The sequence below is a fragment of the Fringilla coelebs genome (assembly GCF_963513975.1).
Source record: "Fringilla coelebs genome assembly, chromosome: 18".
Lineage (NCBI taxonomy): Eukaryota > Metazoa > Chordata > Aves > Passeriformes > Fringillidae > Fringilla > Fringilla coelebs.
Window position 1 is genome coordinate 250367 of NC_140044.1, and position 27578 is coordinate 277944.

Below are 27578 nucleotides of genomic sequence, written 5' to 3' on the forward strand. Positions count from 1 at the left end.
TTTGTCTTAAAATCTATTTAGGTGATAAGCAGTTTGAGGCAGGAAATCTGTTCTATGGTTATGTGAGGGTGATTCTTGTCTGTCACAGGTTCTTGTCACTATGGTCACTAAATGTATCAGAATTTGTACAGAACAAGCTAGACAATGAAACCTGGATCTGTCTTAGTTGAATTACATACACATACACACACTTTATAGACACACGTCCATCTATTCAGCGGTACTCCCAACTTCAGTGTACCACAGAGTTTCTACTTACCTCTTCCTACTGCGTGAACGTACGGTGGTGCTGCTCCCCGGATCTGAAAGCAAAGCGCTTCAGGACAATCTGGGATTTTAATAATCCTGAAGATAAACAATGGAGAAGAGAAAGCATGGTTTTAATTTAGGCTGCCAGAGTTCTGGGCAGTTCTTAACAGCATCTTTCCTTAGCATACCCAGCTGGCTTTGGATGAAAGCAAGCATCCACAGTGTTTACAAATAAATAACAAATAAACAGACCTGAAGAAATATACTCCATCTTCAATCTCTAAGGCAGATGGGAGATTCTATTTGTAAATTAAAATTTGGCACTTCTTAATTTATTACATCTTTAAGTGAAAAAACATTTGACAGAAACTTTCTAAGGCATTTATATTCACTTCCATTTCTGTGCAAACTTCAGTGCAGCTGTGCTGACCTATGCCAGAAGAGGATTTTTTCCCACTAAAAAAATTTTAAAAACCAAAACAGACTGAACAAGACATTCTGGACTAGAATTCAGCAACAAACGTTCACTGAGGCTTTCAGTTCTATGGATTACAGAATCTGACAATACACAAAACAATAACAGGGCCAACTCTTATTATAAGAAACAATAGTAGACTGAAAAACTGTGAGGGCTGATATTATTAGTCTCATCCAAAAATAAGCCAAGCTTCAATGAGTGGAAATTGTTTTCCCATGCACATAATAGAGTATGAGAAGCTTCACAGCTGTGAAAGAATGACAATCCTTGCAATTCAATTTTGTTTGCAGACAAGGAAACCAAAAGTTATCTGTAGTATAAAGAGAACACATGCCAACCTCTCCTAGCAGCCCAAGGGTCATCACTAAAAACAAACCATGACTCTTGTACCTCTCATTTCTGTCATGCCTGCCTATTGAGTGGCTTCTGCACAGCAAAGTGTTCACACAGGTTTTACTACAGCTGTAGAAGTACTACTTAGTAACTGACATTTCTCAACAATCTTTTCTCTCTGCCCATTTTGGCACTTACTCCTTTGCTTTGGTGGCTACCAGAAGCCTAAGTGGCCTTCGTGAGCAGAAGGACTGGGATAAGATGGTTTCCACTTCAGCAAACGGGCGTAGGAATACTAAATCCTCATTGATGGAATATATCTTTCTTCCTGCTTGCAGGCCAGCCATCTGCAAAGGGAACAAACACCACAGAGCACTTTGGATCACTGGCAGCAGCTCTGAAAGCTCAGGCTTCAACGTTCAACTGTTCCCTACTTACAGACATTTCTTGGATTACTTTCACATGGAATACCCTATAAGTAGTGTTGGTGCATCAAGTCATTTGTCACTCCCTGGTAAAGTTTTCTGCACTTACAGAAAACAAAGATATTTCGCCAGTATCTTTAGAAATATGCCACTTCTACAGAGGTATCTTAGTTTGCAATGGATAAATCTTACTACTTTTCTTCTACAAATTTTAAAGGGACTTTTAAAATAGGAGACTATAAAAAAACAAGGGGTGGGAGGACACGAGTGAAAGCTAGGGCCCTACGATAGAGTGGCTGTGATACCCAGTGAGACACAGAAGTGTGACTTCCCAAACCCTGGGCCCAGGAGCTGTGGACAGTTTTCAGCCATCAGGCTTGCAAAACCAACCTATAGCCAGTCAGTAAATGTAACCTGGTTAGGAGTGGTGATAAGAACTGTTTCTGCTTTAAGTGAAGTACTAGCTCTTCATTAGCTTAAAAAGCTATTAGATTTTGACTTTAATCCCTAGGTTTTACACCTAACTTTAGTTATTTGGCAATGGTCACAGATGCAATGACAAGACTGAGATCCCCTACTTTGCTTACTGGACAATAGCCTCAAACATACCCCTTGATGATCTCTACCAGTTCAAATGTAACATAGCAACATTTGGACTAGGTGTTAGGTATCAAGAAACCATTAAAAAAAATATTAAACCTTCCAGATTATGATTACTTTATATAACTTCAAGGTTCAGCAGTTGGGGTTCCTTCTAAATGTGTCAAACCCTTTTCTATTCTGCCTGGAATCCACTGACAAGTTTCTTGACTTGAAAAAGGAGGTCCACAGAGCACTAGTCTCACATAGACTCTGGCTCAGGAAGATGCAGATTTAATTCTATGCTGGACCAGTATTATTAGATCAAGTTCAAAAGATGGGCTCATGGTCAAAGATTATATTGAAAGATCAAGAAAAAGATTCCTTAGAAAATGGTGTGCTGCCATTTTTTTCAAACACAACAGATCTGCAGGCTATTCCCCAAGCTTCCAGCCAAAAAAAGGGCAGAGGATTATTGGGCAGGCAATGGTTCACAGCACAGGTTTAGATTAATAACATTTTTGGCCAACCTATATTGATTCTGAGCACTAGAGAAAGCATAGGTTGGGTTTCTTTGGTGACCATAAATCAGGAATACTGAAATAATTTCATTCTAACACTCAACTTCAGTTCAAAATTCCTCCCCATGTGACATTTTCAACTTGCTAAAACCAATCTGTCCACTTCAGCTATTTCCATTAAGCAAGTAATCCAGGAGTTATTTGTAGTCTAAAGGAGTAACCAACAAATTCTAATGCTGACATTCAAAAATTCTGTAATAGTTATTAAAAGTTAATTGTTAATTAAAAGTCCAGGACTTTTAATTAGAAGCACTGTCTTTTGCGCCACTGTGAAACCCTTGACAAGTCATTTAGTCCTCTCTTATCTTCAGCAGTGTATCTGCATCTTTGCTATCCCAAAAGAGTGATACTTTCCCTCCCTCCTTAAATGAAAGTTGCTAAGGAAGCTGAGGTAAGCTATCATCACACAGATACTGCTCTCATCCTATCACTTACCAATAATTCAAGTACCCCAGTAATGCCAAAACACTTATCAGTTTACAGAAACAGCTTGTTACCAGGAATTGTAGAAGACAGCCATCTTCTATTAAGCTGCCTTTAAATGAAACAGATTTTAAAAGGATGGTTTGTAACTTTTTTAAGTATTGAAACATTCTTAGATACCAAAATATGAATGTGAGGTCCTACCTCGGCAGAAGACTCTCGTCGAACTGACTTCACCACAATTGCTTTGTTCTTTTCTTCTATGTCAAATCCATAGTCATCTTCTTCTGGTAAAATCTTAAACAGAGCACAATATTTACACATATTTAAGTTTCATAAATATGGAGTTCACAGAAAAGGTGAAGACTGGAGATGAGAAATTAGATTTTTCATTGCAAGCCACAACTGATCTGGACTTCTGTCTTAAGATGGAAAGTGACTACCAGATCATTTGGTCTGATTGCCCACAAAACATGAGCCATAAAATTTAATCTTAGTTATTTCTGCACAGATCCCTTAATATATAATAAAGCAGATTTTCCAGAGTTACTCAGGCATGATCCCTTGTCTGATACTCAAATCCAAGCAACCAGCTCTGATTTGTGATGTTGTCAGTTTAGGCTAACAAGCAGAAGTGCTGATCACAAGTTCACAGCACACTGCAGTAACCAAATCACAATGCCTGGAGTTAGTCCATAATCCAAATTTTCTTCAACTATGCAAGGAATGTTGCATAGTCGCAACTGCATTTTTTCAGTTTGTCAAGATTTATGTCCTTCAATGAGAAATAATTGTGCAAATAAATAAATACTAGATCTTGTTTGAATCATGTTTTTCCAGACTGAAAGTACTTTGCTCCTTGGCATTTTTAACAAGTATTTGCCAAGGTTTCTGTTGTTTTCTGTTTTCAAAGGCAAACTCTCCTGTGATAGACCAAACTTAGATTAAGGGGGTGGAGAAACTTATCCACTAAACAATTAGGACTTCACGGCAGTAAGAAAGCACATTTCAAAAGCCAGTTCTGAGGAAATGCCAATAAACCTCCTGTGGTGGGATCAGAGGATGGGAAAGATGAATGCCCTGTCATGAGTGTAGAGGCAAGCAGTGATGTTCCACAGACAGAAAAGCCTCAGGATTACAGCTGCTCATAATTGCTAAACACAGCATAAAGCAGAAGTCAGGCACAATTGTTTTGTGGGTAAGTGTAATGAATTTACTGTACTGCTTTTGCAGGGTCTTCACAAGTCCCTTCACTCAAGGGACTGTTAAGTTATGCATGCAAAAGAAAGCAGCTCATGACTTAAGCATGACTACTACAGATCTGACACAAATCTGTGCCCTCTAAGTAGGAGATTTTCCCTCATCATGTGCTCTTCATTTGTTTTCTGTTTGAGACAGGACTGCATTTTGACAGAGGGTGACTGATGCACTTCAGAACTACAACAACAGCATTCGTATGGCTTGGAGAATGATGCCCTGAAATAACTGTGTTAATATCTCCCTTACACTCTTGCAAGGGCTTCTTGGGAACAGAAAGGCCTTGAGCTGTGCACTGGAAACAGGTGGCAACTTCCATGCACTTGCACCTGTGTGAACTGTACATCCAAAACTCCCAGTACAGCAGGATGGTCAGAAGCTCCAGAAAGGGGTCTGCAATGTAAGGATTTCCTGTGCTCCTAAAGTAAGCTATGCAGTCTGCCTAACTAAAAAGTCAGAGGCATAGAAGTTGGAGATATACAGCAAAGCAGATCAAGAATTAGTGGCATTTATGCAGTGAAGAAAAACCTAGCTACACATGCAACTGCCCATTTTAATTCTACTCTCTCATTATTCTCCTCTATTATAAAACCATTTTAGCAGAAACATCAAGGTTTACACATTCACATATTTCTTACCAGAAGATTCTTTCCCAGGATGTTTTCCACGAGCTTGAAGTCATTACGTAATTGTTTGCTCTTGGAACTGGTGCCCTCCATCTCCTCATCAGCATAAAAGCGGAAATATAAGGATTCATCCTTAAATTCACTTTTCTCTAGGACTGGAAATTATATATATGAAATACATACATGCATTTACATGGAGAAAAAAAGAGAGAAACAGAGGAGAAAGTTAAAGGAAATTCTAAATATTTCCCCCATCTTTACAGAACACAGACCTGATGCATCTCTATCAGTCAGTTCCTCAGCTCTGTATTTTTAAGCTAATTTTGTGTTTTAGGACAAGAATTTTCCTCACTGTGCATAGTAGCTCATGACATGATGTAACCTGCCTGGCATGTGGAATTTATATAAAATGCAGAAGATCCTCTTGGAAGGAAGATGCTACTCAAAGCCTCACTCTTCTTTCCCACATCCAAATGAATATTAAAAAACTATAAAAGGAGCAAAGATGGGTAAAGGGGCAGTTTAAAAGCCCATAAGGTGTCCACACAGGCTAAGGCTCAACTTTAAAAAAATAATTGAGAGGGAAATGAGATCTACAAAATTCTAGAAGGCATGAAAATGTTCTTTACCAGTTTTTCAAATACGAGACCTGGGACCTTCAAATAAAAGCAGCAAGTGATGAGCAACTTCTATATTCAACATGTACTTATGCAAAGGTCCTCCTTGACAAAGAATGTAATAAATGCCATAAGTTTGCATGGGCTCAGAACAGACCAAATTCTTTAAAAAAGACCCCAACTATTCTTACAATATTATCAACTACTATGGAAGGTCTCTGTTAATTATTTACAATAATCTGCTCTCAGAAACACTATTCAAAATACAGTGAGCAAATGTTATCTATGACTAAAACTGAATGTTTCATTTGCCAAAATATGTTTACTCTTAGGACTTGTATGCTCTATTTCATAGTGATACAGATGTGATTTGTTTACTTCCCGTGTTTGAGGATGGATGATGTCTAACTTGGCAATTTGGCACTTTAGATTTGGATGCCTCAGCACTGAGGACTGTGTTTGTTATCCAAGAGGCAAGAACTAGGCAATTTTACTTAACAGCTGATATTTTTTGGTGATATTTCAGGACAGCACTTGGCTTGTGCATTGCTCACGTGGCTCTGGAAGAGATGCAGTGAAAAAACATGCTCCTTCTAGTTTGTCTAATCCCTTCAGTGCTTCCCATAACTATCAGCAAATGGCTTCCTTTGGGAAGGCACCAGGCTTAGCCACGTATTAGCTTGAGGACTGTGTTCTAGAAGGACCTGCAGGAATGCCTGCAATTTGTGTACACAGCACGTATGACACAGCCTAGAATAGCTAATCTGACCGAAGTAAGAGCTCATTTCATTTGCTGGGGAAAGCAAAATTGATGCACTACCATGATGCATGAAGCCGTTATTGCAGAGTCCAACACCCAGTGCGACAGCTTCCTCCCGAGTCTGACAGTCTCCCTAGAAACAGGAGAATGACGTTACACCTCAGACCATTTTCTAAGACAAATTATTCCCCCTTCCCCACCGCATAGCTTGCAGCTCTGAAATTAGCAGGATGATCTGTATAGGGAACAATAGCAAGCCATTAAAACAGGTATCCCATTGCCCAAACATTTTTCATTCCTCCAGACAGCATCTCTCCCTCCTACAGGAGCCAGGGGATCAAGGACCAGCACTGGGGAAAGATACCATATTATCTCAATGTAAAGACATTTTATTTGAAATCAGAGGGTTGGACTTCAAGACCCATTAGTCACAAACAATAAAACTCCTCCTTTGAAGCTGAGAGATCCTATCCATATTCAGTTCAAGGGAGAAAAAGCTATGTGAACTCCAAAGGTCAGACAGGTTAAAACTACAGTGGCAGTTTGCTTACACAGCAGATTACAAAGGCTTCTGTTTCTCACTACCTGAAGCCTTGAGTATAGTCATTCAAAACAGGTACCAAAGGTGACTTGCAAAATTTACAGACTTGCCTGAAATGGCAGCCTTAAGCTTACTATCTACAAGTCAGTTAAACACAAGAAATGCCTAGTTTTCTCAATATATCTGCTAACTTGCAGCCACAAGTGAAGACTTTACAAACATGGTTGTACTTTTTAGGCAGACAAGTAATCACACAAGGAAAGCCAAGAAAATAGCTTTAAGAAACCAAAAGTTTAACTTTTACTATGAACTAATTTCAAGTCTTCACAAGTCTTCTCTCATTTTCAACATCCTATCATGACACAATGCTCAACGCTCACATTGTGTTATTTTATGGGATAAATGGATAGTTAATTTAACAGAGACTGGGATTCAAAAATCCTAATTTATTCTTTCAACTGTATATAAACTGGAGGAGAAATGCCTTCTAATATTACCATCTTAAACCTTTAGCAGTCTGTGTTTGTTCTAGGCAACAAAATTTTTGCATAGGAAGGGTCTAAATTAGACTTGGCTACTCCTATGATGTTAACTTGGCCTCAAAACGTTCCCCTAGCAAAACAACATTCTCTAATTTAAAAATATAGCTTTAATTCTTTCAGCTGACTAAGTACTTCTAAATGTTATGTGGGTATTTGTCCAAATACAATAAAGGCAGTAATGAAAATCTCCAGAAAATAGAGCAATTTACAATGATCAATCTTGATAAAATGTGTCTCAACCTTTTCATACAGAAACTAGATGTGAAACTTGATACACTACTTTTGACATACTAACTTAGGTTTATTCCATACAGTCTCTTCATTTGAGTCATCAGAATTACAGAAACAGTTTACAGTCAGTACCACAGTGAAGAAGCATGTCCAGAGCACATTACTATTACTCTTATTACTACTGCCACCATTACAATTATTATTACTGCTGTCTAGTTTTGGTAATGACGTGATGTCTAAAGCCCTAATCATGGTGGCTGGTTGCTCTGGGATGTGTAAACCCAGCAATTAAGATGGTCACAGACCAAGACTGTTTACAGCTCCCTGTGAGGAAGAAAGAAAGCAGATGCACACAGGTAAGAGCAGCAACCAAACTTCTTTTAAATTTTCCACCGATAAATTGAAAAAGGAAAGTTTTAGGATTATGAAGTGCTTCTTAGCATGGAGAGGATCTTAACACTTTTCTTACCTGTGCAATTAGCCAGTCCACTAGTTTATTTGCAGGGATTACTGATTTGTATGTCTTTAGGTGGTAGTCACGATCTCTAATTAAGAAACAGAATTCAGGGAAAATCAGGACAAAAAGGTATACATTTCTTTTACACTCTAAATCTCAATATACTATTGTGACCTACTGCCAATAAACAGTCATCTTTTCTCTGTAGAAAGTTTTAAACTTCTCTAGCAGCTTGAATTAGGAAGATACTTCAGGTCAACACAAAGCAGTGTTAAATAAAATTGTTGTTTCGAGCCATCTTCAGGGAGCTCATGTTCCTGCCAGAGGCAACCAGAAGATGCTTTTCACAGATGCCCTAAGCTGCTGCTGTAACTCAGGTTAGAATACTGCCACCAGCAGTCCCACTAAAAACCACACTTTTCTGGCTGGAAATCATCCAATATCCATTGATGTCCTGCTTATATCTTTTGGCTCAGTACCAGCCCCATCTATAAGCTTCAATAACTCTCTTCTAGCATTTACCTATTAATATATTCATAGACAGGGACTCTACACATTCCCTCTGTGCCTCCTTTTTGTGAGGCCCATGGAATTAGGCAGCTTTTAGTCTATTTTATCAAGAGAGATTTTCCACACTTGTTCAGATTTCACTTCCTTTAGTAAAATAACATGTAATAGCCAGACACAAAAATAACAAGCAGTATCCTTTAATGGAATTAGATAATTTCAATCATTGTAAATAAAAAAGGTTGTGTTTAGTTCCTGTAACACAACCAGCACCAGCTCACACCCGGCCCTTGAAGAGAGCAGCACTGTTCCTTCAAGAAGAAAAAGGAACGCTATTGTAACTTGATGAATTTTGCAGTTTTCTTCCATTTCTCTTCACAAAGACATGGAGGTAATTGATGGTTTTAGCCTTTTGTGAAATATTTCTAAAGAATTTTGATACAAATACATGAGGCAGATGTGGCTCAGGACACTGGGCTCGAACACCTTTCACCTCCAAGGTCACTGGATTCAATCCAGTTTGGAAGATCATAAAAGCAATTTTAAGGCTGTTTACTGGCCATGAAATAAGTTTCATGGTCTTGATCCAGTTCCTAGTTCCACATCACAAAAGCCATTACCACAATTAATTTGCATTAATTGGCTCCTTCTCATTGAGAATCTCAGTAGAGAGGCCAAATGCTGAATGGGTATGAAGAATTAATTCCCCTCTCACCCTTGGGGTGGTCCTTGCATTTGAAGCTTGAGCTCAGCTGGCATGACTGTAGAAGGAAGCACAGCCACTGGGGCTGTTTTACAGTCCGGATGGATCCATGAGGCCAAGACAAGACTTTATTCTTCAGTTCTGTCAAATAAGCCTCCTTCATTAGCACCACACTATCCGAATCTGCCTTTTTCCTAAAAATTGAATATCCAAACACCATCTAAAACCTGTGCTACCCAAACCTGTTCCTTTTACTAATCATGTACAGATACAAATATGTTGTGACTGGCTGTTGTAAATAAATGCAGCAGAAATGTCTGGGTGTTTGCAGAATGGAGAGTGTGAGAAATTAGAAAGAAAAGTGGGACTTTGAGAGCTTGGGGAAAAACCAACAAATATGACAGTATCTCCAGTAATGTGTCCTCAGAAAAAAGCTTTCCTCGTAGTGCTTACACACAGTTTTCAACTTGTCTCCCAGTAATGCGCTAAACACAGCACAAATCTGCAGGAGTTTTCTGGGCAGATTTCCCCTCTCATGCTCTCATCTTGAGAAAATGTACTTTTGAAATATCAGCACAATAAAGGAAAACATTACAATATTGAGTACTAATGAGTAGGGAGTTCCAAATGAGAAGCAGCTCTCAAAACCTTCCTAGAGATGCTGACAGTTTTGATGAGCTGCCATCAATCTTGGTCCAAGGCCCAGTCTTTCCCTACTTGTAGGTCAGTCCTGGTCAGAATCAATTGTTTCCCCATTTCAATCTACCCTGAACAGGAGCAGAACATGAAACATAGAACATTATCCAGAACCATGAACTTCAGATGAATAGTCAAATATAGAGGTGGGAACCATTGAAATTTTGGCAGAACCTTGCTGCCTCACAGAAACTAGAGGAATAGAATATTCTTCACAGGGTCTAGCCAGCAATGCACTGACATATTCTCCATCACATACATAAGTGGGAATAAGTTCTCTCACCTCACAACTTCCCAGAAGTACATCAGAGATACATTCAGAATTTTCAAAATGTTTTACTTCTTATACTTCAATCCCCAAAGTAGCATGATTTGTTTCCAGTGGTGTACATCATCTCAAAGTGACAGGGTGTAAAGATTTTACTTGAGGAAAAATATAAAGGCACAGACTACTAAAAACTCTAAGGCTTCATGGGAATAAAACTAAGTAGAATTGTATCTCAAGGTTGTCAATAAAACAGTTTTGATTTTGTGATTCCTCCAGATCCCTGTGGCACATATACCTGCTACTCCAAGCAGCTTTGCCAATTTCTAGAAGGAAAGGCAGCATGAGTGAAGGGATCAGCAGTTCTTAGATGCCAGATAAAGCTGTGATCCAAAGGCACAGCACAAAGCAATGGCAACGAACTTGGGAAAAGCCTTCCCTAGGTTAAGGTGAGGCTTGTCAGAGGCAAAAAGTCACAATAAGAAGACAAAGCAATGACAGCCTGAGAGATTAGGTTTTCTAACATAGCTATAAAAAAAAGAAGGAATAAGAAAAAGAAAGGCAGGAAGAAGAGCCTAAACATACTGAGAATTAAGACCACTCAGAAGGATCCTAAAATTTTGGAGAGTCTGGTAGCTTTCATTGATTATACACAGTTTGTGTTCACAATGTCACTAGCACAGATCAATCCTGATATGAGAAGTTACCCTAATAGCTTCTCCAGCTGGAAAGCTATTACAAAAACAGCACATTGACTAAACACCACAAGATGGGCCTGTGGGAGTTATTTTGTCCTTGTTGATTCCCTAAAGCATTAGAGTAGGTCCGCTTCAGTTTGTGGGTATCCTGAGGGCAGGGACATTTTTTGAACTTCACATCCCATCATTTCCACTCTGCATATGAGTTGCCATCTTCAGGGGTGAAATGTGTACATGTAAATACACATGTGCATCTACAGAATAATTTTGCCTGCCACTGGCAGCATCATGCTTTCCTGCTCTCTCCACACCTTTTGGGCCAAGTGAAATCTGTGCCATTGTAGAACAGTTATTCTGGGAAAAAATCCAGAGTTCTAATGATGCAAATTTATGACTTATAAACTGTAACTATCATTGCAGCTCCTTTTAGCATGACCGTGGTATCTCTCAGGGAAAATTCAGTTGTACAACTCATGGACAAGAGGTCAGTTTTGTTCAATTTGGGAATCCAGCCATCTCCCCTAGATGTTTTTACTTTTTCATCAGTTTTTTACTTGTAAAAAATTAAGTTCTTCTAAATGAAAATGCCTAATCTTCCATGCAGTTGTAGAACAGCTAGAGAGTTAAGGGTGGTTTCCATTACAGGCCAGAAATGTGCATCTGATGTCACAGTAAGGTAAACAACATCTGAAAATCATCTCCTGGGCTCTGGGAAGAGTTACCTAGCACTTGCAGACTACCTCAACTCTTCAGCAGTTATTTATACAGAGCCAAGTTCTTAAAATTACACACAAAACTTTCAGGGTTTCTTTCAAATTACAGCTTCAGCTTTTATTCTGCTTCAGACTGGCTTTTGCTTGTTTAGGGTGCTCTGAATGACAGAATCCTAGCACTACACTGGATTCTGTTTACATCACTTCAGCATCTGTTGACATTTTCTATAACCCAAATAATACAATAACTACAATCCCCACCACATGGGGCACCACATCTGCCCTGAATCAGAGCCACTGTAACCATATCCAGCTGCTCACTCTCCCTGAATCCCCAGTTCCAACATCCTCTAGCAGCAGCACTGCAACGACAGATCTAATCTGTGGAGATGCAAGGGCAGTAGAAAAGCCAAGAAAATTCAGAAAATTATTGCTTACAGTAAGAAACAAGAAATATTTCAATAGTGAGGTCATCTTTTTAACAAAGCCAGATAATAAATACAAAGGGATCACGAAGGAGAGCTTACTTGACCACTGGAGTATACAGGCAGTGCAGTCGGCAGTACAGCCTCACCCCCTGAAGAATGGAAGATGCAGAGTGTTAGCAGCTTTTTCCTTTTCAACGAAACACTGACTAGCTAATGCTAACAAAACCTGTACACGCATGTCTCTACTCAGCTGGAAGTTTTTATTTATTAATACTGATATTCAAAACCATTTCTTTAGCCTCTCTATCAAACATTCTTTCTTCTTTCCTGGCTTTCAACAGCCTGAAATCTGTTTTTACCTCTAACCACCTCCATTACAACATCTTCTCCATTAATCCTTCCTCACAATTAACCTATTAACCAATGTCTGTAAGAAAAAATATCAAATTTATTAAAAGGTATGGGGAGAATATGGCATCAACAGAACTCATTTGACAAACAATTATTAGGAACAGTTAAATATTGATCTCTTCTATCCCCCTGAACCATAATGCCCAGATCTGCAGCAGATATGTTACCACCTACTGTTTTAAAACCTTTTGTTACTCTACTGGGATTGCAATCAGCAGTCTTGGGTGCAGACACAACTGTATTGGTATTCATTGCTAAACTCTGCTTCCTCTCCCTAATGTGAATGTCTCCTATGGCATTAGGATGGACAGCTCAATACAACACAGATCAACAGCAATGGCAGTCTCCCACACAGCAGGTCAATGACATTCAGAGGGAGAGCAAAATTCTTGATGCAAATCACAAGATGCAAACTAAGAATGATAATGCAAACCTTGGACACAATGTCTTCCAATTCACTTCTTGGCTTGTATGTTCCATCATCATAGCGAAATCTGTACATCACCTGTTCATTCTTAAACTGGTGCTTATCTGAAACTAAAACATCAGTGTGGTAGTGTGTTTTTATACTTTGGAATACTTCGAAGTAGTTTGGTTTTCGTATCCCTGTAGTTTTCCCAAATAGTTTACCCCAGACTGTACCCCCTTTCCCTCTACCTATGTAATTCTTCTTCCTTGCTGAGATCATCCCCAAATCCCCACCCTGGCTCTCTGTCAATCACTCAGCATCCCATCCCCTCCATCTAGAAGCTTGGGTCCAAGACGTCGAGTGATTAGGGGCCAGGGGTCAGCCCCCCAAGACTTGTTTTATATGCTGTCCTAAATGTCTATCCCCCAGTACCCATCCCTAAAGGTCATTTATTGGTTAGTAAAATGTTATCTACTTTTGGTTTCCACCTCCCTTTAAATGTAACCTTGGCACGTCTCCCGAGGCTCTCTGAAGGAGGCCCCCTAAGATGTTGGAGCTCCCCTGGCTCCTGAATAAAACCCTGGATTTACCCCTGCTAAGAGTCGGCCCCTTTCTTCCACCCGTGTCTCTGGAGTCTCTCCTGCTGCAGAGGCGCCCAGCCCAGCTGCCCCAGCCCCCTCGGGGCACAGAGAGTGTCTCCCTGCAGTCGGGGCTGCCCCCAGTGTCTGCCGACTCGACTCGGGGCTGGCCAGGGGTTCCTGAGAGGCGCCCAGGGGGGACAGAGACAATCAGCATGATAATTTAAATTGTCTTTTGTCCCCATCATATTCTTTACAGGCCAGTTGGTAAAAATTGGATTTTTAAAATTTTACATCAGATTCAGTTTATGTAAGTCTTTGGAAACAGTCCTAGTGAAGGAAATTGGGAACATCCGACCTTTCTCAATCAGTTTTGAACAAAGTGTTGCAAATTCCCACAATAGTTATCAGAGCACTTACAGTAATTTTTGCAGTTGCCCAAAACCCTGCGACTCCAAAAGCAGAAGCATGCTGGTGGCAAGAAATTAATCCCAAAATCACTAAACATTTTGAGGATTTGATGAGTATGGCAGTAAAAAGTATTTGAACATCATGTGAACAGTTTCAGTAAGTTTTCTACCCTTATTTCCAGGGTATTACTAAAATCTGATATCTTTTTATGACATGGCATACTCACCATGATGAATGATTCCATTTTCCAAGAGTGCCTGTCCCAGATTGACCCCTTCCTCTGGTTTGCTTATCTCTCCAATCTCAGTGAGCCAGGACACAAACTCGCTGCAAAGAGGAGCAGAACACACAAAGTTAGCTCCAAGTGGCCGCAGGCACTTGCCTCTGCGAGTCATCAGCCAACCACAGGAGACTGTCCTTGAAGCAAGTGTGAAAACTCTTGTAAGCAATGATACCTCTACCCAATGGCTTCATTTCCTACATTCCTGGAGAAAATGCTCTGTAGAAGATTTAGCCTCTTCCTATCACTGCCCTAAGCTCACTGACAGTGTGCACACAAAAGGAAAGATGAAACGGCTACATCTGTAAGGATGATGCAAATCCTTATCTTATGGAGCAATCCAGACATCCAAGAGGAAAAGATTAGCAAGGAAGATTAACTGAGGACCCTAAATTAAGTTCTACAGTAGGGTATCCTCCCTTTCCAGCTATTTCTTCCCAGGTCACCTATCTAAGTACTGTTCATGATTTGACATGCTCATCTTCCTTCAGGGGGTCTGATTTCTGTCCCCAGCCCCATGGAGTAATTGGATTGGCTTTAAGGCAATCACAGTAGGACTTAAGACAGAAGACTCAATCTATTGAATTCAAGCAGTACAGAGTAGTAACAGATAGCATGAGTCCTACTGACAGGTTAATTTAAGGTCATTTGCTGGAGGTGGTGCCTAGCAGATTACATACAGCATGCTTCCAATTTATACACAGAAGATGCTAATTCTCATCTGCTGCTCACGCAGCACAAAACAAAACCTCTCTGTTGAGGGGCAGAGCTGCACATACAGAACAAAAGCCAAAAAATTGATAGATATGTAGGATATTATTCATTAGAAAGGAAGTGCCAAAAAGCAGCCATAGCAAGTCAGATGAATCCAGCTCTGTCAGAGCCCCAGAGGACTGAGCTGTTTGCCAGGTTAATTATCAATAATGGTAGAAATGTGTTAGAGTCATGGAGAAGAACAAAAGGAATATATGAAAGTAGAGCAACTTATGGGAAATGTGAGTTCAATAAAACACTTGGGTGACTGCCAGAGTGCAGAAGGTTGCTGCTTAACAAAGCCAGTATCCATGTCTCCACCTGTGGGCTTTAACCGAAGTATTTTTTTGTCTCTTTGTATTTATCAGCACTGACTGATCTAAGCTATAGGAATTATTTGCATTTTGCCTTTAGAATAATGAAACAGCCTCAGGACTCAAAACTTTGGTTTGCTGAGGGTCTACTCTGTAGGTGCCATAGTATAGAAAAAGCAGCAGAATTTATTCAACTATGCCAGGAGATTCCTATGGAAACCTGTAGATTTTTTTTTGTGAAACCCCTAAAGCCAGATTAGTGGCACTGGTGAGGTCGCACCTTGAGTGCTGTGTCCAGTTCTGGCCCCTCAGTTTGGGAAAGACATTGGGACACTTGAGCACGTCCAGAGGAGGCGAGGAACCACTGAGGGAGCTGGGGGTGTTCAGCCTGGAGAAAAGGAGACTCAGGGGGGACCTTATCACTCTCTACAGCTTCCTGAAAGGTGGCTGTGCTCAGGTGGGGCTCAGGTTGGACTCTTTTTCCAGACAGCACACTGGATTTAAGTATCACCTGGAAAGCATTTGCTTGCATACCAAAGAGTCCAGGTTAGGCCACCAACAGCCCGGAGCTTGTGCGAGTTTATGGTAGTTTTCTTACTCCTTTTGATGACCTGAAGCAGCTATTATGACTTACTGTAAAACAGAGTGAGGTGTCACACTATTCAGCCTGTCTATGGTATGAAACAAAAATCAATTATTATTTTTTAATAAATTACTACTGTAATGGGGCTTATGGTCTTTCTAATTAAGCTGCATCAAAGCACATCTGATCTGTGTCACAATGCCAGCCCCAGAAATTCTAGAGTCCATTAACTAGTGTGAAAGACCTTTTCAATTCAAATACCACTTACTTGCCAAGAAAGCACTTGGGAACAGTACTTAATTTTCTTCTCCTATCTTTGATAAGGTTCACTTTCTTGCTCATCATCATTTGGTACAGCTTCTCTCCTTTCTCTGCAATCATGACATATGCATCCCTCTCCATTCCCAGTTTCAAACCTGGAATATAAAGCAGAAATTCCTTCAGATCTTTAACATCAAATAAAATGTTTCCTTGAAGTCAAAAGCTGAAGCCAAACAGCAAAAACTGCAGAAACACAAAAATTGATTGACTTATGTTCCATTTAAAGGGGAAATTAGGTATTTTTTTTTCTGCACACAAAACTGTCATTGGCAAGTTTAGCGCCACAAAAACGCAGCTTTTCTTCCGCGTTTTGAAAAGCAGCTTTAAACTTATGGTTATATCATACCACACAAAAGAGAATGGTTTACAGAACATGAAGAAAGTCCAAAGCAAGATGAGATGGGTCAGGGCAATCCCAAGCACAAATAGAGGCTGGGAGAATGGATTGAGAGCAGCCCTGGAGAGAAACACTTACGGGTGCAGGTGGATGAAAAACTGGACATGAAAAGCCATATGCACTGCCACACAGAAACCCAGCATGGGCTGGCTGATGCACCAGTGTGGGCAGAAGGGGAGGGGGGTTCTCTTTAGATTTGCAAGTTGCTTTAGGAGGACAGCATTTGCAAAAGCTGTTTTGGTGCTCTAGATGCTTTATCTCTTCTAGCCTGAACACATAATTTTCTGGATATGTTACTCTAGAACTTGCAAATCTGGGAAACTCTGGAGTCCAAAAGAGACACAGATTTTAGACACCTTCAAGACTAGCTTGAGAACAGGCAGCCTGAAGTGGCCATTCCTAATTTTAGCAGAGATCGACATTAGGCAGAATTTAAGTGATCGCTGTAAAACTACAGAAAAGGAGAGCTGTGCATTTTTTAGGAAGAGAAGTTCATCCTGACTGCTTCATGGTATAATACTGCAATGAATCAAGAACCTTCTGAGACTTCAGAGCTGTTTCCTAGCTTTTGGAAAACATTAAGGACATATTTTCATTTTCTCCATGGAGGAAAATGTGTAACCTTTTCTCTTTCTCTCAAATACATTTATGTGCACATACATTTGTCCTACGAGATCATTCAGTACAGTACAAAATACATCATCCACTTACTCTCTCTCTGCTCCCTTTCCTTGATTATAGCATCCAGCCACTTCTGTTTATCCTCAGCAGTCTTGGCCATACAGACAAACCACTTGTTTTTGGCTGTGTTGTGAATCTTCCAGCCATTTGTCACCGTGTAGCCGTTGCTGTGGTAATCTGCTGCAAAAAGCCCAAGCACAAAGCACACGGTGAGCAGGAAGCCTGCTCCTTTAACCAAACCAGTGTGGGACACTTTCAGTAACATCATCTTCTTTGAAGATGATTAATTCCTGAGCTGTTCCTTACTGACTGCCTATGGAACCAGCTGTACTTACCACTCTGGAAGTACAAGTATCAACAAGCTGTTCAAACAGACTGAATGCTTCAGTCCCAAGAGTGACACTTGCTGATTTCACCTCAGAAGAACTAAAGTTTTTTAAATACAAGGCCAGCAGTGAAAGAGTCTATGATATTTGTTCAGAGTATTTGTTCTGAATTTTCTGGGGACACACTATCTTCCTGCACTGTAAGGACTTCTGTCCCCATGACATGGAAACTCTTTATGTGTTGACTGTTTAAAGTACATAATACTAATTCCTGGCTTATTACAATAGGGGCAGCAGTGGTGTGGCCTTTATGGATGGAATCAGAATCCCACACGGTCTTCCTGGCTGCGTCAGGATACAAGAATCCTAACAGAACTGCAATTCCCCTATTTTGCTCATGGTCACATTCCATGCTACTAATTTGGATATTAAGACTAGTATTTAGTAGCATTCTAAATGAGAAGAAGAGCCAGAAATTATGTTATTTTAGCTGTAATGGCTTAAGATGTAAAAAAAAAAAAAAATAAGGATGGAAAGAAGACAAAAGTAAGTTTTATTAAATTAACTTGGATTAGGACCAAAAATAGACAAGCTTTTGGGAACACATACTCTTAATAAGGTCATTTCAGAAGGAAGGACTAGTGTCTGCAAGCATTTCCAGTCTTTCCATCCCATAAGTTGGTCCAATAATGAAGGTGCTACAAGTTCCATAAATTTCTTCAGATTTTGCTAAGAGAGATGAACAAGTACTTTTGCACCACCTTCCCACACAAGATCTGAAATTCCTGTATTCTTAAAAGACAATATTTAGTCACTTACCTGTTCCATCTTCCACATTCTCTACTTCCATGACTTCTGTATTTATTCGGCCCCTGAAGATATAAAGGGACCCATTGATTGACTTTGTCCTTTTAGATGCTTTTTTCCCAGTAACTCTGCAATTAGGGTGAAGACTGTTACAACACATAAGCAAATGGTCTAACATATATATGAATAAATCAATCTGAGATATGACTCCTAAAGGAGGATTCAATATAGCGACTGGTGGCATCTGATCACACCTCTGATGTTAAATCATTGGAATACTCATCCAGATTTCCAAGAGAGGTGTGTACCAGGGTTAGTATAGCAATAACAAGCTTGTTTTGCCAGATTATGTGAAGATGGGGGTGGCTTCAAGATTTACATTCTTGATGACTGACTGATGACACGTCCACGAACAGCACATGGCCTCGGGATGACAACTGCAGCATCACTGACAACATTATGTTTGACTCCTCTGTTTGCCTAAAGCTGTGATCATTTTGTGGTACGCACCAAATTTCAAATATGAAACAAACTACGTAAAGAGGCCAGTGTCACACAGTCTGCCACGTGTGTTACAGGTTTTTGTAGGGAAAATTCTGCTGGGGCAATTTTGCACCCAAGTTTACATCCTTATCCATAAGCTCTATAGTGTCTCTGTTGAATTCAGGAAAGCACTTTTCATTACTAGTTATGTTCTGATTTTTTATGGCTAAAATGGGTTTAAAACTATCCAAGTGACACCTGTTGTGTTTTACTATCCAAGAATAACCCTGCTATGCAAGCCAAAACGCAACTGGTAACAAATGGTCATTAAGAGATAGCAGGTGTCCAAATTCCAGTCAGTGAAGGTTCTGCTGTGGCAATTTGCCAGTACCTTGTAAGATTCAAAAAATATTGCAGTATAAATCAGCTGGGGAAAAAATTTCTTGTCAGAGTGAAATACCTATAATAAACTGAGGTGAGATTAGAATCACCCATTTTTTCTGAACAGTTTTTTCTTTTACAACTACCTTTAGTGACAAATAGACATTTGGTGATGACCACATATTTACATCCAAACAGACTGACAGGGACTGTGATCTTGGAGCTATTGGATCCTTTCCTAAAGACAATTCCTCAAGTCAAAAGAAAACCTGTCCTGGCAGCCCTAGGGAAACCCTTTAACTGTTCAGCCTATTTCCCTACATGAAACATACTGTTCCTGACCATCAGGATTCAATTTAAACAGCAGTCTACAGTCCTGCTAAAACCAAAAAACAATATTCAGCTCTGAAAATCTATGTAATTAGTTTGACAGACTTCCCTACACTTCTGCAACAGGAGCTATTGCAGAGCTAAAATCACAGATCTAGTTCTGATTCTAAACATATCTTACTGGGTTTGATAATCCTACTCCTAATTTGTGTTATTGTGAAAAATTATGATGTCCAGATTGGAATGCTGAATTGTTGACTACTAATCAAAGACTGAGCCCTGAATTTTGACTGCATTCTTAAATCAAGAAATACTCCACTGATTCCTAGAAGTTAGCACAACACAATGAGATGAAAACAAAGTCATTTAATCTGAAATTAGGAACAGAGAGAGACAGTTTCTTAATGGGGTTTCAGTATTTTTTAAGGTGTGTCCCACATATGAGCTGTTTGAGAGCAGCTGACCAAATGGACACCAACACAAAGGAAAAGACACTGATTTCCACTCTAGACTAATTATAAACAGCAGTGAGACAGCAGAAATATCCAAAATTAAAGCAGCTCAGTGATCAAAATATATCTTGTACATTAGGCAACTCCCAACAGACTTAATGAAATCTTATGCTTTTTAGTGGAAATCAGATCCTCAACATCTCATCAGTTTGAGTTACATTGTCAGACAAAGGTAAACAATACCGATCCCTTGAGAAATCCAAATGCTATAGCAGGTTCCTCCAAAATTTGTATTTAGGTTGTTTAAATTTGGCATTATAAATTATAAAAACACAAAAAAGTCTGAACATTACTGTATTTAGCTTTAGCAACCTAATGGTTCCAAAATTTCCACTGTTTGCTGGGGGGGGGGGGGGGGCAGGGAGGAAGAGAAAAAGAAAAAGGACAAAATGACACAAATTTAGAGAAATTAGAATTTTTAGAATTTTCTTTGGAGAGAATACTGATTTTACAGAATTTCTGATTGGGATGGCTGTTTTATTTGGCCATTACCAGTAAGGAAGTATAACTTGAAGCAGGGGGATTGTATTACAGGAAAGGGAGGTAGAGGAGAAGGGAGTGCAGAAAATGCATTGTAAATTCAGGACAGACCAAGACATGAGAATGAGACTGGGGTTGTGAAGGTGAAAAGCTCAGGAACAGAAATACCATATAATTGCTGCAGAAGCAAGTTGCCTTCTACTCGGGTGATGCTATTTTAATTACAAGCAGCAGGTTTTAACAATACTTAAGGTTTATCAGGTGGGATGATGCAAAAAAAAAAAAAAATCACCAGGATAAGAAAGGAAAACAACAAACAGAGCACATGGGCTGTAAATACTGACAGCAACAGCCAAATCTTAATCTCTTTCTCACTCCCCTGGGCCCTGCATCAATTCTATGTTTGCTTAGTCTTCCACTTTCCCCTGTCTTGGCTTTTTATAATTTTTCACATCACCCTCTTATGCTTAGCATAACTTCACAATGTAAGGTGGCACCTTCAAATAATTCCTGGAGATGCAGCTGCCCTCGGAAGCGTTTTGTCTGTAAGAACTCACCCTGAGCTTTAGCTGCACTGTTTTAATTCCTCTTTGGACTGCACACTTCTCAGAGGGGCACTCTGATACTGCCTGGAATATTATCCTACCACATAGTGACTTCTCTCTCCTATTGCCTAAGTGATAGAAATAGTCAAGAACAGAGGAAATTCCCACCTGTGACTCAGCCCTACAGAGCAACAGAGAATACAGTGAATGATCAGTAAATGATCAGTTTCCACCTACAAATCTTCTGGTAAATGGTAAAACTGAAAATACAGAGGGACTCACCTGGATTTCCTCTTGCAATAGACCAGGAGATTATCAAATAGAAAGAACATTCTCTCCTGGATGTTTCCTGCTGAGATTTTTAACAAAGTCCCTTGCAGCAAGAGCTGTGTGCAAATATCTGTCAGATTTGACCCCTGAAACATAAAAAAGATATTAACTTTCCTTTACGAGTGCACAATGAAGGTCGTTTACTAACATGCCCTTATTTTATCTGCCATTAAATTGTGAAATAACTGATGCACTCATAAGGATTTCACCCAGATGTATTTATCTTTCAAGTGAGATCTACCCATTAGAAATGTGAGCTCCATTCTAGCTCTAACACATTCCTTTCTTTCATGATCTTCTTGTTCTGCTACAATTTAGCACCACCCTGCACACACAAATACACTTTAAATTCCAAATTCCTCTGAGTGATGCTGCCTGCACCTTCAAGAAAGGTGCAAAAGAAACAGAAATAAATCCCTGTACACAACACGAGTCATTAAACTGTGCAGTTAACAGCCTCCACGGAGCTTGCTGGCCTGCATCCTACCTCCCATCCTTCAATGTGGGACTGCAACTGTTCAAGGGCTTCCAGTTTCTCCATCTGTCTCTTGGTCTCGTTGATATTTGTACAGACAGTCTTCATTGCCTGCAGTGCATTCTGGACAGCTGGGTGATCAGGATGCTTGGAGGGAGTCCTCTTAGCTAATTCCTTATGAAAGTAAGAGAAAACATGGAAACTGAGAAGTGGTTCATGGAAAGGTTTGAGCATTAGCAAGAAATCCTGCAGGAAAATGCCAGAACCATTGCAAAACTAAAGAGAACTTGGGGGCATTTTACTGCAGATGCTGTTCTCTATTCTTCAAGTGTACAAGGTTAATACGAATGCTGTTAAATAAATGAGGCGATTGCTCATGTTAAATATGCAACATTAAGAGAGTTCAAGTATGTTTTCCTGTGTCAGATATGTTTACTTTGTATGTTTAGAAGGCTGGGGGATGTGTCTTGACATCGAGACAAACAACACCTCTGCTCTGAAGGAGTCCATAAGTCTCTGCTTCACTTGTGTCAAAGCACAACAGCCCAGTTAAGCCCTGTCCACTGAAAAACAGCAGAGGCAAAACTCAGAGCCTGACGATATTAATGAGTTTGACAAAAGGGGCAACCACTGTCAACTCACAATTAATCATTTTTTTAGACCAATAGTATTTCATAGTCAGCCACAATTGAATAAGAATACATTAAAGAAATCTAAAATATGGCTGGTAATTTAACTTTGATACATAATATGGTGTTTAAGACTGAAATACTTAACTTTCTCACTATCTTTCACCCCAATATGTTGTTTGGTTGTTTAAAAGTCCTGTGCTGCTGAATTGCATCATGCTGCATGAGACACAAGAATGAATTTGGATACAGCCAGAGAGCCTGCCCAGTACTGTGATCTGAATGGAGCTAGACTGCTTCCACCCATTAGTGATTTACAGAGTAATAGATGCACAGGAAAAGGAGGCTCGCTGCTACAAATGTCAGTTGATATCAAAATGAAATTCCCCCTGGAAGTCTTTACTTTACTTTTGCTGAAAGTGAGACCAAGAAAAGTAAATGTTCAAAAAGCTAAGGCAGGAGACAGGTGTTACACTTTGGAGAGACTAGCCTCTGTGATTGCAACACAGATTACTCTCACTAAAAATCAGTGAAGTTCTGCAGCTCCAGGGTAACCCGTACTCCACGGGGAACAGGGATGTACACACTAGCACGGTCTAAACATCCCATTCAGAAATATCCCCAAAACTCTTCATTCACAGCACATCCTGCTGCACCAAACAGCATCTTCCCCATACACCCTGGGAGCAGGAGAGGAGGCTGAGAATGGCAGGGAGGGTGCTGGCTGGGACTGGCGCTGCCCCTCCACAGCCCTGTCTGAAGCTATCCAAGGCAAAGCCGTGCTACCCTGACACCACCATTTCCCAAAAGAGCAGAACTCGGCACTTTTGAAACACAGAGAGAGAGAGCTCTGGGTACTTATTTCTTGTAGTGACACATTTATGATGTGTAAACTCTAAGAGCATTTGACAACATCTTGAAAGGTAGCTGAAAGACAGCCCAGATGGCAATACCCGGGTAAGCCTTGTCCTCCACAAAGCCCACAGACATTGCTGTCTGGAATTGCTATCTCCTCTACTGCAACTTGTGTGCTAATAGGGTCAGGAACTAAGGCTGCTGCCAGTTGCAGAGAACTACTTCTTGCCAAGAATTTCTTAAAATAATTCATAAAAGACACTTATCTTTCTTCTTTTTTTTTTAAGAAGTCTCTGACATCCTTCCCCATGTCCTCCCTCATTGCACAATATTGACTGTGTACCTCAAACTGACAGCAAATACACGTCGCAGCTGAAAGTTAAACATTCCTTTATTTGAGAAATTCCTTCCTCCTACCTTTATTCCCCTGAAGACACTCAGACATGGCCTAACATGGACTTTGTCCATGGGATGCTGACACTGTGCAGAGTGGTGCAGACCCCTGCTGCCAGGCTGCCCTGTTCTGCGCCACAGCCCCGGGCACGCACTGACCGTGGCTTCAGAGCTGCTGGCCTGCTGAGCAACAGCTTCACAGACATAACAAAAGACAACACACTCCTTTATCAGTTCAAAAAGTTAAGTTAATCAACAGTTCAGCTCCAAATGTGCTTAAAAAAGAAAAAAAAAAAGCAACTAAAACCCAAACCACCTTTCTGCGAACATATATGTTCCTGGCAGTTTTATACTTGTATTTTACAGCTTGTAATATTCGCCTGTACTAACCAGAAGATAAATGATACATCAGACTTCCTCTGTGGGCCCACAAATCACAACAGTTTTTTTATTCTGCATATTGTTAAAACTTGCAATTTGTGCCAATGTCTGTGCAGGGTAAACACTTGACAAGTAAAATACTTGACAGGTAAAATAGATTAGCTTCAATATGCCACTGAACCTATAACATATGCTAATTTAAAATGCAATAAAAACATGTTTCTGGTTTTATAAATATCAGCAGTTATTTGTAATTATATATATGTGTGGAAGACAAAAGCATGATTTATAAACTGACAGTGCTTCTTAGAGCTCTTTAAGGAATAGGCAATTTTTAATATTATGCTACATAGAGCTAGACTGCAACCACACAATGTCATGAATCTATGAGCAACACAACTTTTCTTGGAGGAGGGAAGGGGGGGAGAAAAAGCCAATCCTCCAAAGATAAATATATTCAATTACAGCCAAATAGAAGGTTCTGTTTCTTGAACAGCTGCAAGAGAAATGGAGAAATGAGGGAGGCAATAAGGTAAGCTTCCTTCATCCTGTTCTGTACTCACACCAGTGGCTTCCCATCTTTCCTTTTCCAAGTGCAGGCAGTGATTCATGAAGGCCTGTGTGTGCCTCACTGCTGGGCTTTCCTTTCCAGGGGATTCTGACTCTGGTGACTCCTCTCTGCACACAGGTTTTTCTGCCCTTCCCAGGGCCAGAAAAACTCTTCTCCACATCAAGCATTACTGTCCTAATCACCCATGGAGTTGTATGCCCTCAGATGTTTTTACAGGATCAGAGGTGGAATGTGCATTTCTGGCTGGAGTCTGAGCAAACCGTCAACAGACCAGACCCCAGGCAAGGTGCAAGCCCCGAGAGCTCTGGGCTCCCAGGAGCAGCAGGGTGCGGCTGTCATGTGCTGCGCATTCCTCCTGTGCCAGAGGAAGGAGACACAAGTGACTGTGCCTAATCCCCACACGATGGTGTGATTAACTCATGATTACCACTGCCCCAGGGTTTGCTTCTTGCTGACAGAAATGCTCTTTATTAAGGGGAAAAGACTACTTTTGTTCAGAGACTGGTTTATACAACAGCTGCTTCTCCTCTCAAGCAGTAGAGTTGAGACTAGTTAACAGAGTCGCACAATTATCACAGGCGAGACAGAGCTGCCTTCACCCAAACCCCCACGCTGGAAACATCTGCTCAGCAAGTTCTCCAGCCACCCACTCGTGCTGTGTGTCCTTCATCTCTGCTACCTTCCCTCTTCACAAAAACCAATGCCCATCACAGCCAACAGTTTGATTTTGCCTGAGCCTAGTCCAAGCCCCTTTCTCAGTTATAAGGAACTAATTTACTGACTGACAAATTCTACAATAATTTTCTTGTATGTTGTCTGAAGCAGACAAGAACTGCATTGGGGTAAAAATACTAATATTGTTATATCTCTATTTGTACAGAGATTATGAAATGCCATAGCTAAGTTTGAGTTCCATCCTTCAAACCACGCAAAAGGCTTGCAAATTAGACAGAGAAAAAGCAACAGAAATTATAAAACTCAAGCCCCCAATCCCAACCAAAATTACCCCAACAAACCTCACCCACAAAAAAACATCCAACCCTCTCACCCTTCCCCCCAGAGAAAATGCCCAAACTGAAAAACCCATCCAAAAACCTGTTTACAGTCCCTCACTTCAAAGCTGCAATGCTTGTGTCACAAAAAATGGGAAAGTATAAATAGAATTGAAATGTACTGGCCACCAACATCTGGATCATTGTTCTGTCTCTATCATTTGTTAGTTAAAAAAACCCAAACAGCTTCATCAGAGCATGAGAAAACATAAGGTCACCTGTTGCAGGATGGCATATTTCACTGGAAATTACTGCAATGCTTACAGTGGATCAGCACTTGGAGATATTCTAGTGTATTATTCCTAATTAATTAACTCAAATCAACTCCATGGCAGATTCTATTGTTTTGAAGAACACACATATATGTTATTAAGTAGTTACAGTATTTAAAATATGTGTCTTACCTTACTACTTCAGTTCAGCTTCAAAAACAATCAAGTCTGAATTACCCTGTGCATACTAGCTTTATCAAATCCACCTACTCGGCTACATTAAATACTTACATTAGACAAGGTCATATCAAAGTTACCAGATAATCAGGATGTTCACAAACTCTTGCCGAAAAAGTAAAACAGGAAAGTAGGCTAGCTTTGGTGTAAGACTTTTCTCATCAACTGGAATACAATAGTATCTGTTTGCCCTGGGAATTAGGTAAAGCAAGATCCAATCCCCATGAACACAAAAGAGCTATTTCAGGAGCCATAACTGAAGTTCAGTAGCAAAGGGAGAGTAAACACTTAATTTGAAGGTTGTGCTATTTTTAAATCTATTTCTTTTTTTCCTTGCTTGGAGAGCTCCATTTTCCTGGTCAGCATAAACAGAATCTGGCTCTGTTTTCCCTTAAGTGTTCTCATGTCTGAGACATTTGTGTCTGCTTTGGTAATTTAATGCTAGCAACTATCAAATAAGTCTTGAATGGGACACAACTTATTTGCTATGAATTCACTACCTTTGAGAATCAGACTTGGCCACACTTTATAATGGTCACTGATATTTTCTGTGCTGAACAAGTGTTATGGTATTATTTCACTGACTGAGGCAGATTTGTTGCCTACTGAAAACCTAATTCCTCTTTGCTTCTTCTTAAAACTTTTATTTCCTATCCAGGAAGTTTCAACTAGTGTGTGATCTTTATCAGCCTGTATAGAAGAAGAAATCCACAGCAAAATGGAATGCAGCCCCACAAGATGCCCCCTGTCACAGCCCCTCCCTGCAAGGCTGTTTGGTCAACAGGCACATGTGGGTCTGGGTCAGCTGCTCCAGGACCAAGGCTAGGCACAGAGAGGGCAAATTCATCTTCACCCCACTGCAGCTAGAAAGCAAGAAACTCTGTTTCAGTCTTCATCTAGGTGGTATTGGCTTTGGCTTTCAAAGAAAGGATGTTTGGTGCCCAGCAGTTTTGACATACATTCATCACAGAATTCTTACTTTCTTCCAGAACTCATAAAGGAACCTTTCTTTCAAAATATGAGGGAAAGTATTTCTATTTTTTTTTTTAATTACTTTTCTTTTAGTAAACACAGTGTGGCTCCAGCTGAGAAAGAAATTGCCATCATGGAAGATTGATGGCTGTTAGCCACAGAGTATCTACCAGGCCACTGGGGGATGCAAGCTCTCCCAGACACTGCTTTCTCCTTTTCCCTCTTGTCCCCTGAATTCAGGCAGGTGACCCAGCCCTGACCAGGAAGGATGAGAAGCAAGTTAGCTCTTTTCTAGTCCTTTATGCTTTATCTTCTATGGTAAGAATACTAGCAAGGGGGCCAATTAGTGCCACATAACAT

General features: G+C 40.2%; 1 protein-coding gene across 1 annotated transcript in view; it reads right to left on the reverse strand.

Annotated features, from left to right (window-relative positions):
- PREX1 (phosphatidylinositol-3,4,5-trisphosphate dependent Rac exchange factor 1) overlaps nucleotides 1-27578 on the reverse strand; it is a gene marked incomplete at its 5' end in the record, with an annotated part of 111395 nt that overhangs the window by 25685 nt on the left and 58132 nt on the right. Inside the window, 14 exons of the mRNA XM_084217921.1 lie at nucleotides 260-345; nucleotides 1259-1407; nucleotides 3273-3365; nucleotides 4964-5106; nucleotides 6389-6461; nucleotides 8112-8187; nucleotides 12209-12258; nucleotides 12954-13057; nucleotides 14145-14245; nucleotides 16117-16264; nucleotides 17278-17427; nucleotides 18393-18508; nucleotides 21394-21527; nucleotides 21929-22090. Coding sequence (XP_084074047.1) covers nucleotides 260-345; nucleotides 1259-1407; nucleotides 3273-3365; nucleotides 4964-5106; nucleotides 6389-6461; nucleotides 8112-8187; nucleotides 12209-12258; nucleotides 12954-13057; nucleotides 14145-14245; nucleotides 16117-16264; nucleotides 17278-17427; nucleotides 18393-18508; nucleotides 21394-21527; nucleotides 21929-22090 — 1585 coding nt within the window. The remainder of the gene's footprint in view (nucleotides 1-259; nucleotides 346-1258; nucleotides 1408-3272; nucleotides 3366-4963; nucleotides 5107-6388; nucleotides 6462-8111; nucleotides 8188-12208; nucleotides 12259-12953; nucleotides 13058-14144; nucleotides 14246-16116; nucleotides 16265-17277; nucleotides 17428-18392; nucleotides 18509-21393; nucleotides 21528-21928; nucleotides 22091-27578) is intronic.